General features: G+C 41.1%; 2 protein-coding genes across 2 annotated transcripts in view; one reads left to right on the top strand and one right to left on the bottom strand.

The window, feature by feature from the left end:
- LOC124623172 (Bloom syndrome protein homolog) overlaps positions 1–9,799 on the bottom strand; it is a 172,736-nt gene extending 162,937 nt beyond the window's left edge. The window contains exons 1-2 of the mRNA XM_047148976.1: positions 9,454–9,799; positions 9,243–9,364 (exon numbers count right to left, since the gene is read on the bottom strand). Coding sequence (XP_047004932.1) covers positions 9,243–9,364; positions 9,454–9,623 — 292 coding nt within the window. The 5' untranslated portion in view covers positions 9,624–9,799. The remainder of the gene's footprint in view (positions 1–9,242; positions 9,365–9,453) is intronic.
- A 1,380-nt stretch (positions 9,800–11,179) lies between these two features.
- Positions 11,180–19,031, top strand: part of LOC124623174 (serine protease HTRA2, mitochondrial) — a 51,934-nt gene continuing 44,082 nt past the window's right edge. Inside the window, exon 1 of the mRNA XM_047148977.1 lies at positions 11,180–11,629. Within this exon, the coding sequence (XP_047004933.1) occupies positions 11,229–11,629 (401 nt within the window). The 5' untranslated portion in view covers positions 11,180–11,228. The remainder of the gene's footprint in view (positions 11,630–19,031) is intronic.

Below are 19,031 nucleotides of genomic sequence, written 5' to 3'. Positions count from 1 at the left end.
GAAGAGGGTACTGGTGTCCTGATGGTTGCAGAGGGGGGTGGGGCAGTGCTCCCGAGGTAGGTGGTATGGGAGCAACAGGGAGGGAAGTGCGCCCCACCATCAAGGGAACAGGTGTAGTCTTCTGGCTCTGACAGCCGACTGGAACTCGTGGAATTGATGGGACTACAAATGTTCTCATAGCAGCGGCATAAGAGGAGGTCATAGCCACAGGATGGAGGTGCTCCAATTTCCTCTTAGCCTCAGTATAGGTCAGTCGGTCCAGGGTCTTATATTCCAATATTTTCTTTCTTTCTGTAAAATCCTGCAGTCTGGCAAGCAAGGGGAATGATGCTCTCCACAATTGACACAGACGGAATGCAGGGCCCATGCAGTATTGGGATCCGAAGGACGTCCACAATCTCGACATGTGATGCTGGAAGTACAGCGGGAAGATGTATGGCCAAACTTCCAGCACTTGAAGCACTGCATCGGGGGAGTGATATACGGCTTGACATCACAGCAGCAGACCATCACCTTGACCTTCTCAGGCAATGTGTCACCTTCGAAGGCCAAGATGAAGGCACCGGTGGAAAACTGATTATGCCTTGGACCCTTATGGATGTGCCGGACAAAACGAACACCTCGGCGCTCTAAGTTGGCATGCAGCTTGTCGTCAGACTGCAAAAGAAGGTCTCTGTGGAATATAATACCCTGGGCCATATTTAAGCTCTTATGCAGCATGATGGTAAAGGAAACATCCCCCAGGGGTGTCACAAGCAAGTAATGCCCGTGACTGGGCAGAGGATGCCGTTTTTATCAAGACTAACCCTGACCGCATTTTGGACAAACCATCCACCAAACTTGTGCTCTAAATGCTCAACAAAAAACTGAGACTTCATTGAAACAAAGGAGTCCCTATCATCTCTCGTACATATGAGGTACCAGGGCAAATAAGGTTTGCTACCATCCTTAGCGTGGTGCTCCTCCCATGGTGTGGCCCCTGGGGAGGGGGGTACACGCTTACAGACTGCTGTTGTGTGATCAACAGGAAGTGATGCTGTGGTATGCTTCATCACGCATCATCTGTCCTGATGCCACCCACTCCGACCAGGGGCCCGCCTCACGGGCGCTACCCAGCCACAGCAGAGGCCAACTAGCAGGATGGCCATTGCCGGGAGTCCGATGCCCCAGGGTGACGGGCATCTTCTCCTTGGCATATGTGGGGAATTAACGGCGCAGGCATCATCAAAGCAATCCCTATGTGGTCAGGGGACTACAACCAACAGGGTACATTGTGACCCCACCACAACGGACTGGCTACTGTGCTGGATATCAGCTGCAACCAAGCAAACAGGTCCATTATCTTTGTCAGTGCAGAAAACGATACTGCACAGTGGATGGAGGAAAATGCAACCAGGAGGGTGACCTGGCCCAGCAGCTGGAGAATAAGCAGAAGTGCAGATCCACATTAACGAAGGATGCGAGAGGTCTCAGCTCATGATGGACACAATGCATCATGCAAGGTGAAACTCCCCAATTGGCTCACTCTTCGGAAAAAAGCCCTACCTTATAATGATGAATAGAAACCACCATCATAGGCAAAACATAACAACAGCAAGATCAGCCACTTTAGCATCGTCTGCCAGCATTAGAGGGAGCACGTCACAAAGATTAAGATGGCGCCTAAAAGCAGCCACATTAGTGCTGTCTATGAGTAAATGGGCCACCATCAGGCCGGCTCCGCATCGGCAGCGAGGGGGATCCCCATGTCGGAGAATGCGGCCATGGGGTCAGCCAAGTGCAGGCAATGCAGAGCCAACAAGACTGCCACGCAGCCATGGTCTCCTTAATTATCATGAGTTTGTTTGGGGAGATCAGGGCAGAGAATTCTGAATTCCAAACTTCCAGCAATCTATGGGGTGTAAATGACCAAATGTCCAGTTTTAGATTCCCCATTTCTGGAATCGGCATCTTGGTGGCCAGCTTGGCCAACCAATCACCTCATTCATTTCCCGAAATCCCAATGTGACCGAATGTCCAAATGAAAACGACCGGCTGTCCAGCTTGATGGAGGTCACAGACCAGGTCCTGGACAGCAAAAAACAGTGGGTGAGGAGAGCAGCACTCATCTATAGCCTGAGGGCTGCTAAGGGAGTCATTATCAATTAGGATACTCTTGCCAGTACAAGAATGAACACGGCTAAGGGCTAGTTTAATAGCCATCAATTCAGCAGTGAAGACACTGCAGCCGTTTGGCGGAGAGTGAAGTTCACTGCATTTTGCATGTACGTATGCAAAGCCTGTTTGTCCATCAACTGTTGAGCCATCGGTGAACACCACTTCCTAACTCAGATACACTTCAAGGACAGCCAAGAAAGGGCGGTGAAAAATCATGAGGTCAATGGAATCTTTTAAACCAAAGGAGATTTTGAGACAGATTCAAGGACTGGGTACAAGCCATGGGGTGTGATGTCTCCCTGACCAGAGGTGACAGTGGAGGAAGTTGCAGTTCTGAAAAGAGACAGCAAATGTAAACTAAGTTCTGGGTCACTGTTTTGGGAGGTGGAGCTCCTTTTCAGGGAAAAGAACACAGTAGTTGGGATGTTCAAGGAAGCTACGAATGTGTGTGGCATAATTCAGAAGCTGTTGTCAGTGCCTGATAGGTAATGGAGGGACTACAGCCTCGACTGTTCACAGGGCTAGTTCAGAAGGATCCTGTCACAAGTTGGACCCCACAATGATGAATGGAGTGCAGTATCAGCAATGCTGCGGGTGATGCTGAACCATATGAAAGAGTCCCAATAATCAAGATGGGACAGAATCAGGGCTTTGTAAGGCTGCAAAAGGGTAGCATAATCTGCACCCCAGTTAGTGTTACTGAGGCAGCGAAGTGTAATGAGGTGTTGCCAGCAATTTCACTTAAGCTGGCAGAGGTGGGGAAGCCATGTCAGCTGGAAATTGAAGACTAGTCCCAAAAAGTAGTGTATCTCAACTACAAGAAGTACTTGATCGGCTAGGTAAAGTATGATGGTGACAGAAGTGCATAACACAAGTCTTAGTAGTTGCAAACCGGAAGCTACATCTGGCCTCTTGATATGTGAACTTGTGCAGGGTCTTATACTTCTGGATTTTCTTTTCACACTTAAAAACAGAGCCATGACTGTGCCTTTCATATGGCACCCTGTAGGTGACAGCTCAGCAACACCCATACTAGAGGAGCAATAATAAAAGCAAAAATATAAGGAGGGTGATACCAAAGACCCCACAGCTGCCGCTAGACCATTGACGGCCACCGGAAAGAGGGGTTGTTCAGTACCAAGCCCTGTGGGATGCCATTTTCTTGGATATGGGGGTACTGAGTGAAGCACCCACTTGAACACGGAACATATGGTACGACAGAAAGCTCTAGACAAAAATCTGGAGTGGACCCCGGAGGCCTCACTCATGTAAAGCAGCAAGAATATGGTAACCCCATGTCATGTCATAAGCCTTCTATGGGTAGAAAAAGACAGTGATTAGGTGCTGCCAATGTGCAAAGGCCATCCGGATGGTGGACTCCAGGTGACCCCTATTATCAGCACTGGAGCAGCCTTTGCAAAAACCACCCTTAGATGCATCCAAAACGTCTGAGACCCAAGGAGCCAACAAAGCTGCTTGCTCATCATGCATTTGAGCAACTTACAGATAATGTCGATAAGGCTGATTGGTTGACAACTGTCCATCTCTAGTGGGTTCTCACCCGGTTTCAGTGCTGGAGCCATCGCGCTTTCTCAACAGTGAAATGGGAACTCACCCTCATTCCAGATTCAATTAAAGAGGGCAAGGATGTTATACTGACAATCCACTGAGAGATGCTTCAGCATTTGGTTGTGGATGCGTCTGGCCCTGGCGCTGTGTTAGGGCAATGGGCTATGGCTCTGGGGTTCCCATTCACTGAATGGAGCATTATATGGCTCCAGATGGCGGGTGGTAAAAGATAAGAGCTGGTAGTTTTCAGATGAAGATGCGCGAGCATCATGCTCAGTGATAGTGTCTGGATCAGTGTAAATGGCATCTCTTACCCATTAGAACACGCATAACAGAGGAAGGCACTGTCGATAATGATGGCAATGACACTGCAGCTATAGCATTAAGACTGTGTCATCTGTATGGGATTAAGATGCTCATACTTTTTCTGGCCTCTTGATATGTGACCTTGTGCAGGATCTTATACTCCTGGATTTTCTTCTCACACTTAAAAAACGGAGCAATCTGGTGAGCAGGGAGAGTGGAGCTTGCTGCAGTTTACACAGATGGAAGGAGGGGCACAAGCAATGTTGCATGCAACAGACAGCCACAATCGCTGCAGACAGAGGTAGTGATGCAATGGGAAGACATGTCTGAACTACTTACACCTGAAGCATCTCATAGGAGGAGGAACATAGGGTTTCATGACACACTGGTAGACCGTCACCTTGACCTTCTCAGACAATATATCACCCTCGAAAGGCAAGATGAAGGCCACAATAGCAACTCTGTTTTCCCTTGGTCCCCTATGGACACAACAGACGAAATGCACAACCCGTCACTCTAAGTTGGTCTGCAGTTCATCATTAGAGGGCAAAAGAAGATTGTGGTGAAAGATGATGCCCTTGACCGTATTGAAACTCTTGTGGGGAGTGACAGTCACAGGCATGTCATCCAACTTTTCAAAAGAGAGCAGCACCTGTGACTGGACTGGAGATGACATTTTGATCAGAAAAGAACTTCCCCATATTTGTCTTCAATATTTTCCACAAAAAATAAGGGCTTTGTGTTATGGTCAAAAAGGTGCCCCCATTGCTCCTAATACAGGCCAGGTGTTGAGGAAAGGATTTTACCCCTTGTTGTTTAGCCCTACATTCCTCCCATGGCAGGGCCAGGATACAGAACACGTTGGGATCGTACTTAGTTACATAATACAAGGCTATTCCATTTGAAGTGTGATCACTCGACCTCAGGCTTTTATGTTCTAAAAATCTTAAATTAGGCACCTAAAATAGGTTCTATCACTTACAAAAATAGGTTATAAAAATCAGCAGATAGGTGACCAAAATCTGACATTTTATTGTCTAGAAAGATAAACAGATTGACAAAAATCGACATTATACAATTGTCTATGTCCATAATTACAGTCACTGTAAATAACTAACACTTTCTCTAGATTTTCCATTGGGAAACTGCATCTCTTGTCTGTTAATACCATCTTATATGCTGAGAATGAGCATTCCACATCAACAGATGTGCATATTTAAATGACAATATTAGGCGCAATGGAACTGCACACTCATGTTAAGTTGATTTACCTAATAAGATGTCAGCCACTGTGCAGAGGGTGGTCAATCTTGGTGTTGTTGTTGTTGTTTTTTTTTTCCACTAACCAACAGAACCTGGGACCAAGTTGATTTTTTAATGTCACCTCTCCTATCAATTGCAGTCGATGATAGGGACCAAAAATGTGTAATGAGATTTTATGTATGGAATGTCGTTGGAAATTGTTGGATCCTTTAGAAGATGCATTTCTGAAGTAATGCTCACTGCCTCCTCCCACAATTTAAGAGCAACATTCTTAATGTCTTCCAAATGCTCACCGTAATATTCCAAGGCCTCTAGCCACGTTCCCCAGCGAGTAAGTATGGGTTCTGGTGGAAGTGGTATTTGGGAAGTTCCTCTTGAAATAACTGGATTCTTGAGAGTGCTTTAATAAAAACCTTTTTGATGGTTGAAACTAGCTTATTTACAAGTGGAAATTCGAGACTTATCATCTCAGCTACACAATTCATGGCATGGGCAAAACATGTGACATGGAGCAAGGCTGGGTAAAGTACTTTCAACAATTTAACGGTAGCAGTTATGTCCGCAGCTGCATCAGTGTAGAGTACAAGTACTTTATTTTCATATCTAGACTATTGGGGAAAAGTAATTTGAGGGCTTTAATAGCATAGTGAGCAATTGTTTCCTGGTTAGTCTTTTTAGTTCCTTGCTGCAGATCAGATGACGTACAGAGCGATGCACCATAAGCAAAGAAACCATTGCGAGTGAGTTGGCTCTTTAATATCAAAAAGCCGAAAGACGCAAAATAAGAAATTTTAAAGTTTGTTTGGTAGTTAAAGGCTGCTCTCAGACAACATACATAGACAAAAAATGTTCTGACTGCAGTGAAATAGCTTCTTTAAGATATCCTCTGGCCCTTGCTGTAAAAGAAAATTTATTAACCCACCACATGCATCTGAAGTCCACATAGCTCAAAGGAGGACTGCAGGAAGAAACTTTGTGGTTCCGCCAGAGAAAGTCAACACGACTCCCCAAGAAAAGGATAAAATTTGGCATGAAAAGGCATGTGTATGGTCTTAAACACAGCAGATACTGTTGGAAATCAGCACTTACATACAGCATTAACAAAGATGGACATTGGGTTGCAGTGAAAAGAATATTTAGATATTTAAAAGAAACTGTTGATTACAAATTAAAATACTGTAAAACAGGATGGCTCTAAGCACTATGGGACTTAACATCTGAGGTCATCAGTCCCCTAGACTTAGAACTACTTAAACCTAACAAACCTAAGGACATCACACACATCCATGCCCAAGCCAAGATTCGAACCTGCAACCGTAGCAGCACCGCGGTTCTGGACTGAAGCGCCTAGAACCCCTCAGCCACAGCGGCCGGCTGTAAGACAGGAATCTAGAACGTTATAGTGGTAGCTGTTTCAAGTTGATGGTAGGATTAATACCTTGATCTTTCAAGAAACAAAGAATAGTGGCTTTGAGTATTGTTGAAGGTGAATATATGGCATTGTCTTTCACCATACAAGAAGTGTCATGGTTAAGGACTTCAATGGATGAAATTGAGCCACATACAATTATTGGATATAGAGGATGCTCAATACAAATCGTCAGCATTGACCAATGACACAGGAAACATGCGGCAAATGCCATAACCATCTTGTTCAAAGACTTAATGCTGCAATTTTTATTATTCGAATAATATCTGAAGTAAGTCGTTGTTCGACACGAAAGTTAGTCTACTTTGCTTATTTTCATTCGCTTATGTCATATGGTATTATATTTCGGGTAACTCTTCCACTCTTAAAGGGTATTTTTGGCTCAGACACGGGCGGTTTGGGCAATAAGTGGTGTAAGTTCACGAGCCTCTTGTCGACCCCTGTTCACAAGTCTGGGTATTCTGATATTGGCCTCTCAATATATATATATATATTCTTTATTGTTGTTTCTTGTTAACAAAATCAGCTTATTCCCAAGAAGAAGCAGATTTCACTCAGTTAATACTCAACAGAAATCCAACCTGCATTTGGATCAGACTTCTGTAACTCTTTTGCAGATAGATGTGCAGTACACTGTTGCATCAATTTTCAATAAGCTACCACAAGTATTCGAAAATCTTAGCAGTAATCCACGAGCTTTCAAATCAAAACTGAAGAGTTTTCTCGTGGGTCATTCCTTCTATTCTGTTGAGGAGTTCCTTGAAAAATTAAGCTGATTCTTATGTTATACTGTTGATTGTGTTTACTTAAATTTATGGCTTGACTTTTTTTGGGTTCATGAACATTTTATTTTTATCTGTTATTACTTTTATGTTGTAATTTCATGTACTGACACATTCCATGACATTGGAGATTTGGTCCTCAATTTGGTCCTACGGAACTTGACGTGTAAATAAAAAAGGAAAAATTTAAAACTACATGATGTTATTGGCATTTTTTTCCCCCCAAATTGGCTAAGGTTCAGATCAGTCTGTCATCCGAATCAGGTTTTTTTATCATCACATTCCTGGGCTTCAACTAAAATCCAAAATGTCACCTTCCACCTAACCTAGACTTCAGCAAAGCTATAGATCAGTCTGTCACCACAAACAGTTTTTTAACTGTCACACTCATTGGCTTTGCCAACTAACAAACAAACGGTGGATATATGCACCAATAGGTGATGCAACAGCAGCCACTGACATTACATCACTGGCCAAAGTTGACAACTCTTATCAAACATTCCTCTCAACCCCGATTATTGAGCCGATCAACATGTTTTTGTGACAATGCAGGAGCAACCAAGCTAGCTCACAACCAAATAAAAAGTGTAAAATCCAAGCACATTGATATGGTGCACCATTTAATTAGGTATCATCTAAAACAGAAGGATATTACTATAAACTATTTTTGTACAGAGGAAATGCTTTCCGATTTATTGACCAAGCCACTCAGTAAAGACAAATTTCAGAAATTCGTAAAACTGTATCGTTTAACAACATAACATTCCATGTACTGTGCTCTGAGATGGTGCAGAGTTCAAAGATTATTGTGAGCACATGAAAATTTTGTTCAAAGGGAAGTCTTAGGATACTGTCTATAAAATATTTGTCATGTTGGGAGTGAGTTTATGTGAACAGATCTCTCTGTCTGTTATATGCATTCCCAGGCATCTATGCTAGATGTTCTGTGTTTGTACGCCTTTGTATAGTGCCAGAAACACATTAAATATAGTAACACATACGTAATCAATCACAGTGTTTCTCTGTCAACATTATTTTATTGTGCAAATAAGTAATCCAAGATATATTCTATCTCTTTATGCATCACCTGTGAAGCTAACAAGCATTTAAACCAGTACCAATACACTGGGTGCCAGCTTTGTATCTATCTTGGCTACGATACTGTGTTTACCATGCTGTTCACATGTGCATACCTACATGCCTATTTTCTTATTCATTACTATATCCACTCCTGCATTATCCCAATTTCATAATCCTGTACTGACCAGCCCAGAAAACCCATTTGTCTTGCCACTGTCCTTCACTAATTTCTACCAAGTCTACCGCTCTTATTACATTCTCTAACCTATATACTCGGTTAAAGGATCTAATATTCCACACTCCAATCCACACCAGTTTAGTTCTTCCTGCTGACTACACCCTCCTGGTTTGAACAATGTAACAAATTTAAGCTGATTAATAAATGATAGGTTCCACTGTCAGCAAAAGATACATAACAAAGATACGGGCAATGCTGCAAAACTATTAATCACAAATTTTTCTGTTAAGTTTCGTAGGAAGGCAGGAACATACTGCCTTCTTCAACATGAATACACATTGGGATATCAAAACTGGGATTACACTGGTGGGCACTAGCTGTCATAGTTCCCCATTATAGTGTTTAAAGGGATACAAACTGTTGCCAGCCACTATAGGCTAATTCAGCATATATTTTCAACACAGAGACCCAAACTCACCTCTTGAAGTATTGTGCTTCTTCGGTGGAAGTTCAAACTCATCCTGTGATTCCCAGTCATCTGATGATTGTTCATTGTTCGTGGTATGTGAAGAATCTTTGTTGGTCGTCACAACGTTGTTGCTAATATTTGAAACGTAAATTAATGTAATTACTACAAAAGTCTGACAGCTGTTGTTATCTTACAACCATAATACCGAAACTAAACTAACCTATTTGCGTAAGTCAGTAAGTCGTTGTCATCCTTCTTATGAGCTGGCAATTCATCACAGGAATCTGTTGATATCTTTTTAGAAAAATATGTGCCTAGTGTCGTCTGCGCTCTTTTCTGCTGCTCTGAAGTTATAGAACTCTTCTTTTTGAAAACAAACTTGCTACTCATTGCACAGTATTGATCGGAACATTTGAACTAGTGATGTCCAGAACGTAAACCACAACAAAACAGTGCATGTGATGTATATACATCAACAGAAATTGGCTTTAAAAGACACAAGTAGACGTACAAGCACGGACAACTCTCATACACTATTACACGCTGACACAACAGTGTTTCTGTTGTGGAACCATACATGTAATCATAAACATCGTTGACTTTGAGCGCCGAAAACGTGAGCGCCTTTACTTGCACTTCTTTGGTCAGAGTGATAGTTTGTGGTCTGTTTATTTTCTTCATAGTTCATTTGTTTACTTTGAATTTTTTGTATCAAAACATTGTCTGTATTCGCAGTTAAGATTATATTAAACCCCCTTTACACCGAAGCGGACACAAGAGAAGGCGCATTCGCAAATAACGCGCAGGGAATTCACTTGTATGCACCGTCATTGACTTGTACCAGCGAATAAACATTTATAAATGAGCTGACGGAAGGGAACTCACATCGAACCATGAGCTGTGAATGGCTTACAGCGCGTTAGTCGCGATTGACAGCAGAAACTTATAACGTGACGTATGAATGAAAGAATTTAGATATCTCAAGATCTGTATGTATATGCGAAATGCGTGGAGCTAGTCCACTTAACACTGTATTTGCGCTCCCAACTTTCCTTAGCATTAGCCCAAAACCTTGCAAATATATCGGACGCTTTACCCTGGGTTCTTGTTATAACTGAGGAGCACACTTAAAAGCAGAATACTAATTATAAATGGTCAACATAACCTGAAGAAAGGCAAGAATATAAATCCTGATAATTAACAACCGGAGACATTTACGTTAGTGACTGTTTCGCATTTCAAAAAATGATTCAGATAGCTCTGAGCACTATGGGACTTCACTGCTGTGGTCATCAGTCCCCTAGAACTTAGACCTACTTAAACCTAACCAACCTAAGGACATCACACACATCCATGCCCGAGGCAGGATTCGAACCTGCGACCGTAGCGGTCGCGCGGTTCCAGACTGTAGCGCCTAGAACCGCTCGGCCACTCCGGCCGGCTTTCGCATTTCAACAGCTTCTTTATGTGACATAGTGTCTGATCTGTTGTACACTCCACCGTTTGACGATGTCGCCTAAGTTCCGTTCCGTTCAGTTAACATGTGAATCGGATTTTACCGATTGTCCGCTAGGCGGGGAAACAACTTAGCAGTCGCATAGTAAGGCTATGCCAGAATGTTTATGAAAGACAATCTTCGTAGACTGCTTTTAATAAAATTCGAAATGCGCGCTTCCGACAATCAAGATATTTCTACTACACTCCTCGTGTAAGTGATGTAGAAGTTAGCTTTGCTTGTCCATTGTCATCTCGACACTGCAGACGACGCCAGCGTTCCCCGCGAACGTCAAAAACTTCCGAGAATCCTCCTAGACAACATTTGCGTTGTATTCCTTCCTCGTCTCTACGGCTTTCAATCAAATTGTCAAAGTGTTTCGAAACAAAGATAATAGTCATTGACGACAAAAGAAAATCGCCAGAGTCTGCAGTCACTTGTGGACACTTGTGGTCAGTGATCCGTAGAAGTAGAAGGGATGGTTAACTTCACGTCGAACAATGTCTGTTGTAAAGTGTTTTAATAGTGTGTTTCCGTTCACTCGGAAGATACGTCATTTAGTATCATATAATGCAAATGAACTGCTTCCAAATAATTCGAGTAACTGGAAAGTATCGGCATCATCGAACTTTCAACAAGACAGAGAGAGAAAAAACACCGTTCATAGTAGGAAGGGCCTGGTCTTGACAGCATGCGTTGGCATTGGACTGGGTTATGTATTTCGAACAAGTCGTCAGGATGTGGGAATTTTACCTTTTCCCTCAGTGTGTGCTGCAACTATAGATGACAGTGGCAGAGGAAAGGGAAAAATGACTCCACGATTTATGCATAATTTCATTGCTGATATTGTTGACCAGGTGGCACCATCGGTTGTGTACATTGAAGTGAAAGATAGTAGAAGGTACGTTTATCTCGAAAATTTTAGTAGAAGGAGACATAAAATATATTGATAAGTCTGTCAAGGTAAGAGAAGTATTCAAATACGATAGTCTCAAGCATATCAATTGGTATAACATAATTGTTGGCTGTGTTTGTGTATTGCTGGAAACATGTTTATGTGACTTAAGAATGGAAGCATCACCTGTTTATCACTTAGGGAAATACAAATACCTCAGTGTACTTGTAGTAGCTTTCTTTACGATCCGTCTGCTGCGCATTCGTTGCGTAATTCTAAATGTTATACTTTTTGAAATGTGAATACGTTACTGAAATATCATCAAAAATTAACAAGGCTTACGTAAAATGAAATAATATACACATCTGCTTAATTTCTCTGCAGTCGATTGCGATGTCATGAGACATTATTTCTACCGTACGTCGTAAGATTATTTGTACCATACTTCTGTAAGTTCCTTTCATGTTCGATGTTTCTGCTCCGTTACAAATTTACACTTGCCATATATAATCCAGAAATAGGTCCCATAATTATCAATATGAGTATATCAGTAGTAGTTGGTATTGGTTGGTACAAAATTAGCCAACGGCAACATCGTCTGCCCTTAATACACGGTGCCGTTAAGTGAAATTGTTACTGCTGTGGTCATGAGTGTTAGCTCCCCACCGTCTCCTGATATTAAAAGCCCCCAGAGAAAGTTGTTGTAACCGTAACCACACATTTTTTGCACACTAACTTAAGTTGCCTGCCAAAGAAAATTTTTTCTTTATTGAGCAACAAAAACAATATCCAATGCAAAATCTCACATCTCTGCTATGAAAGCTTCAAGCACTGTGAGACATAGTGAGTAGTTTTCCATTGCATTACACGTTACACCCCTCCCCAGGGGAAGTAGAAAGCCATCCGATAAATGTTGCTTAAAAAAGTGGTTATGCAGACCTGATTATCCCTGTCAATCAGAGGTGGTTTCAGAAACAGAAGCCAGTAATGTCTGCTCAGGTAGCAGGCAGAGGCACAAGGTTAGGCATTTGTAGAAATGGATATGCTGATTTAAGTCTGTTTAGAGACATTGCTGCAGTCTTGTCATTTAATAACAAAGAGAGTATTCTGCCCTCTCTTCTCACCTGGTGTGGATCGGTTTATGGTGCCTGAAGTACTAGTTGGACAACATGTGCTCATAACAGCACACGCATACAGCTTTGCAAGTTCTGATGCATATGTGAAACAAAGTATGGAGATGGTTTGCGGGTGAATGAACAATGAAGTCACACAAATTTACAACAAAATGTAGTAGATTAACATCTGATGGATGTGTGGTAATCAGGTCGGCAAATTCACGTGGTATATGCAGTGATTCACCATAAACCATTTCAGCTGACAATACTTAGGGATCAATCTTATATCTATGTCTACCCCCATGAGCCTCCTTATGGAGGCTGCTCCTGGTATCACTCTCTTTTCTGCTCTGTTTTGTTCCATTCACAAATGGTTTGTGGGAAGAACATGCTTCATGTAATCTGTAATTTCACAGAGCTGTTGTTGTGATCATTTTATGAGATGTGTGTTGTGTGAATCTTCTGGGTTTGTGCACTCCAAATTTTAACAGTAAAACTTTGTAACACACAACCCCTCAAGAAAGAAAACAGAAAAAAACTGAAAGAGAAAGAGAGAGAGAGAGAGAGAGAGAGAGAGAGAGCATCCATTAAGAGAATATTCTCCAACTAAAGGCTTGTTTGGTCATAATTAAAAAATTATTTAGCAGAGAAAAGACCTAAATTCTACTTTAAAGTCATTACAGTTCTGTATACAGACAAGTTGTTTATTTGAAATGTAAATGTTATTTAACTGTGTTTCTTATATGGCAAGAAGGGTTAAAACACAGTATTAATCAAATAAATTTTTGTGGCGGTAAATAATGCCATCACTAAATATAATGGCTCTTTTTATTTTCTGTGAGGCTAACTATGTAACATTTCATATGTTAATTATATATAGTTCTGTTTTATTGGGCTTTGTGGCTGTTTTGTAATGGGCTTTCCAAAAAAGTGCATGATCTACGTTGGGTCTGGTTAAATTACAACCACCCTGGTTGAGAGTGTACATAAACAATCCTGTGATGAAATGCACTGCTGCGCAGTGGATCTTCTGTGTCTCTTCCACTAAACCTGACCAGACTGATGAACAATACTCAAGACACAGTTGGACAAGTGTTTTGTAAGCCATTTCTTTTCTTGATAGATTGCATTTCTTTAATATACTACTAACAAAACTATGTCTGAAATCTGCTTTTACTGCTATTTGTTTAATGTGGTCATTCTGCTTTAGGTCACTCTGGATGGTTATTCCTAGGTATTTTGCAGTTGTTACTTTTTCCAGTGGTATGTCACCATAGTGGAAAGAAACAGCATGTATTTATGTGCAATATGCATTAGGGAAGCATCCAGTTCAACCTGTCTAGTTTGACCCTTAATGTCATTAGTATGGCAGGAACATGTGCTTCCAGCATATACATAATGGCAACCATTTTGTCACTATGTACTCATACCAACAAATGCGAACAAAAATAGAGAGAGACAAAAATGTTTGACTCCAACAATAAAATGAAACTAACAGGACAAACGTAGGTTTAGTGCAGGGACAAGCTAAATATATAGCAATACAAAACACCGCTCCACCCAAAACAGATATTACAAATTTTAAAAAAAGTCTGACCATGTGACATAATGCTGTAACAATAAAACCAGCAGGAATGATACGCTCAGCTAGTCGTATATAGCTTAAATGAAGCCCTCAATACCACAAAACCAACACATGCAACTCCAAAAAGTGTCATCAGACATTTCCATTTAAGTTTATAGCTCAAATGCATCTCTCAGTATCTCTTGGCAAACCATTAATAGGAAAAACCAGAAACTTCACATACCCACATAACTCATGAAACACAACCGAATCCAAAACCCCCAACAGCTCGAAAACCCAGAAACCCCCATATTCTATAGATTAGTTAAAACAACTGAAATACCACACATATAAAAAACACTCACACACAAAACGATGAACACTAAAGTAATCAGGCCTAACAAAAATATCAGACACATAAATTAAAGACCTTAATAACTCACTGAATACAAAGCAAACACTTCCAAATCCACGTTAAAGCACTGACTACCCAGACTCGAGTAGCCCCTGTCACCACAGTGATAACCAAGAGCCAAGTGGCACGCAATACCACACGTTAAACTCAACACATCCACATAACCGCCAGAGGATGCTATCAAATACAACAATGTGACATCTACAAACATGGACCAACTCAAAAACACCACACCATAGTGATTTCACACAACATCACCATTATGTCCCAGCTCAAAGCAGACAGCTGGTATCAGATGCTTCCACTTATGTATGTTCATAGTCAACTGCCAATCCCTCCACCAGTAGTCACTCCTCTCCAGGACTTCTTGCATTTCACTACAATCTTCTGACACTGAAATAGCTATCTAGATATCATCATCATCTGCAAATAGCCTTATGGAGCTTTTAGCATTGTCCACTGAATCGTTATTATAAATTATAATAATGGTCCTACAACTCTCCCTTGCAGTGTGCATGAAATTATATTTATAGTTTTCAATTTTGCCATTTTGTTCACTAAAAGACAGTTTAGACTATATCAAATGCCTTCCAGAAGGTAAGGAACACAGTATCAACTTGGGTACCTCCGTCTGTGGCACTCTGGATTTCGTGTACAAACAGAGTGAGCCGAGTTTCATATCTTTCAGTTTGCAGAACCCATATAGATTTTTGGAAGTGTAATATTCATCTTCCAAAACCATCATAAAGTGTATTGTGAACATGCTCCACCATTCTGCAACAGATTGATGTCAGTGGTGTAGGCCTATAATCATGATGTTTACCAGGAGGCTCTTCTTGGAAATGGAAATGGCATGCTTTTTTTCAAATTTATTGGGTACCTTTTTTTGCTTTACTTCAATAAAATATAGCCTAAATTAAAACCATTATCTCTGTGTCACTCATTTACTTTCTCACACAGTGAATTTCAGGAGTCTACAACGTTATATTCAGGTCTATCAGTGGTTTACATCACAATTTTGTTTGTTGGTTATAGCCACTTATCCATTTTGAACTTCATTTCACTATAAAGAATGTATAATTAGGAATTACTAATTAAAAAAAAATAAAACTATTACTAAATGATCCACAGGAACAACCCTAAGTGTAATTACAAATACACCTTTTCAACATTAAATTGTCAAACAAGCAAGAACCAAGGACACAGACAGTCCAGAGATTGTAGTACAAATGTAGAAATATTGTCTCAGAAGTCGAAGAGCATTATCAACTTGCACTGGAAATCAGTGATACAGAAAACATGTATATAAATGTTTAAATTTTACGACCTATTGCAGGAAAAGAGCTTACAAGCATATATTTGAGTTTATTTGTTACTGTATTGGTTTCATGATTTGGGGTTGTTCTCCGATTTAGGTCACTAAAGACTAGATATATAGTAAAAGATACTGTGTACTTTCTGATATGCCCTAGAAGCTTGGCTTAAAAAGTTCATGGCCACTGTCTCGTCTTTATCTTGAGTACATTTTCCTATGTTTTCTGTTGGGTACAAAAATCACAAGTTGTTCTTAGATGTTCAATTTTTGACCTATATTTATTTTATAAGTATTATTTATCATTATCTGTGTTGTCAAAAGCATGTCCTTTGTCATTAATATCAGTAGCTATGGCAGATTCAATGGGATTGGTGTACCAAAACGCATTTTTGTGTTCAGAAGCTTCACGCAGTCTGACCTTCATAGTGTACTAGGCAGTCATTGCACTTTATCTTGTTGATGCCAGAGTTGAAAAATTTGTTTGTAATAGTTGTGTTGCAGTTATCACATATTTTATTGCCAGTGGGTAAAAGCTACTCTTACATTGTATGACCTCAATCCAGTAGCAATTTTCTCTGAAATGGCAACAGAGTAGGGAATGCACACTGTTCTGGTGTGGGTATGGTTGTTGTTTTTGTTTGTCTGTTCCTTCCCTTGTGTCTTTGACATCTTTATGAGAGTGGGTTGAAAACTATTTGCAGCTGCTTTTATCTCACTGTTCTAATTTCAGTTTGAAGCATTTATTCCTCAGTGGCACTTTGTGTGCTCCGTATAATAGGGCCTGAATCTTTCACTCATTTGGAATTGCAGCAGGCTCTTGACTCATCACACAACACATCCCAAGGGCCAGATTCAGTTCATAATCAGATGTTGTTACTCAACGGCGGCTTATATTCGAAGTCTTTGGCTGTTTTTGGATAGGATGTGTTTTTCCTTTGTAATGGCGAGATAGTATTTCTCGCAACCTAAAATCAGGCAAAATCTCATATTCATTAGCAACTACTAACTGATTAGCCTCACTGACATGCTTTTCAAACAGCTAGGGAAGGTGGTAGCCTGCCAATTATGCTGGGTTGTCAAATCACAAAGCCTTTTGGCCCCCATTCACCATAGTTTCTGTGGAGAATGATCCACAATCTACCCTAGAATTGGTGCACCACTGAACTCTCCATGGTTCCAAGAGAGGAGAGTTCCATGCCAAGTGTTACGCTCTTCGTCACCGCCATCAATGGACTAGTGCCCTCTGCTGCACCATTGATTACCTCCACACTGTTATTTCGATGAACCTTACTTTTGGTGTGGCTCTAAATTATACCCTTGGCTGAATACCAGCTCCAAGTCATCATCCAAAGTGCCTGAGCTTGGATCTTTCCCCATGGCTTCCATTTATCTCCTGAAAAAATGCGAGGCACGCATTTCTGTCATAGTACCACAGTCCATTGTGACCCAGAACTCTTACTTGGGTACCCAGCATTTCAACGTTGTTTGCACAATCCTACTTTTTTTGGGACTCCTTTATGATAAAAGGCTGACATTGCTGCCCATAGTCATCAGCTAGAAGCTAGGACAGAAAACCTTAACAGTTTGTGCTTCCCACACCTCTGATTGGTGCAATTACTCTATTCTATTCCATATTTACTGGGTCTTGGTTTTGTCCTAGTTGAACTATGGTTGCCATGTTTATTGCTCAGTGACAGCTTAGATTCTGAAATTATTGGACCCAGTCAATCTTTGTGGAGTAGGACTGGCCACTGGTGCCTACTGGTCTAGGCCAATAGACTGTCGCCTTACCAAAGTGGGGATCTTAACTCTTTAGTTCCAATGGTACCACCACTTACTCACTTAGGTAGTCACAATCTGACAATTTCATAATCATCCAACTTATCAAATTCTTCTTGTGTACTAGGGGCACTGATCACCTGAATTGTGCACTTGGGTCAGTTTATCGTTGTAATGTGCCTCGAGGCCGTCTGCTGGAACCTCCATCTAACTCCCTTAAATTGCGATGTTTGTTGTTTTCTCACACCCCACCCCTCGCCCTCGCCCCCTGACAATGCCGCCCCCCCCCCCCCCTGCCCCCCACACACACACATACCGTGGTTAGTACCCTTAGTACCCAGACCACAGATTAGGACCAATCTAAGCCCTAAAGTTTTAGTCTTCCCTGTGCTGCACCTCTCTTTTCATTAGGGAGTAACGCTCTGATGATAAGTGGGTGTTGTTCCCATGTTTAGCACTTTGACTATAACAGATCAGGGGTGGGACAACTGTAGGAAGGACTGCTCCTGTCACATGCAGAGGCCCAGAGGATTCTCGCCTGGCCCCACTGGGCTGATTATTTCTTTCACTTTATTTTATTATTGTTGCTCCAACTGATGTCCATTATGTTTTTAGCCTTCTCACTTTTACTATTACAGTACTCCCTCCTAGATGGCATTTTTTACTCTGTAATTGTCTTCATCCTTAATTTGGTTGATGTGTGGTCTGATGCAAGTGATGTTCAGTCGCCACAGATTAGATGTCAGGGAACTCTCGTCTGTTCTCTGACCTACATACAAGCTCTGATGATTAGGGGTGTTGTTCCCATCTTTAACACTTGGACTATAATGGACTAACACCTCTACTTCTCTTTAAATTATTTCACAGGTCTGTCATCGATATTACTTTCAGTACCTTAGTTTTACCACTCCTACATACTTTCATAATTCAGTCAATTTTCTTGCAAATATAACTAACTACAGTTAAACTATCTCATGAACAAGGAACTGATGTCCTCTCTGTTTGGTCCCATGACCCCAGCCAGCCATCTAACCAACCTATGTATTAGATTAGATTAGATTAGATTAATACTAGTTCCATGGATCATGAATACGATATTTCGTAATGATGTGGAACGAGTCGAATTTTCCAATACATGACATAATTAGGTTAATTTAACAACATACTTAAGTTAATATAACAACTTTATTTTTTTGTTTTTTTCTTTATTTTTTCTTTTT

This window comes from Schistocerca americana, chromosome 7 (genome assembly GCF_021461395.2).
Source record: "Schistocerca americana isolate TAMUIC-IGC-003095 chromosome 7, iqSchAmer2.1, whole genome shotgun sequence".
Taxonomy (NCBI): Eukaryota; Metazoa; Arthropoda; class Insecta; order Orthoptera; family Acrididae; genus Schistocerca; species Schistocerca americana.
Note: the sequence above shows the minus strand (reverse complement) of the source record. Positions and strands in the feature narration are given on the sequence as shown.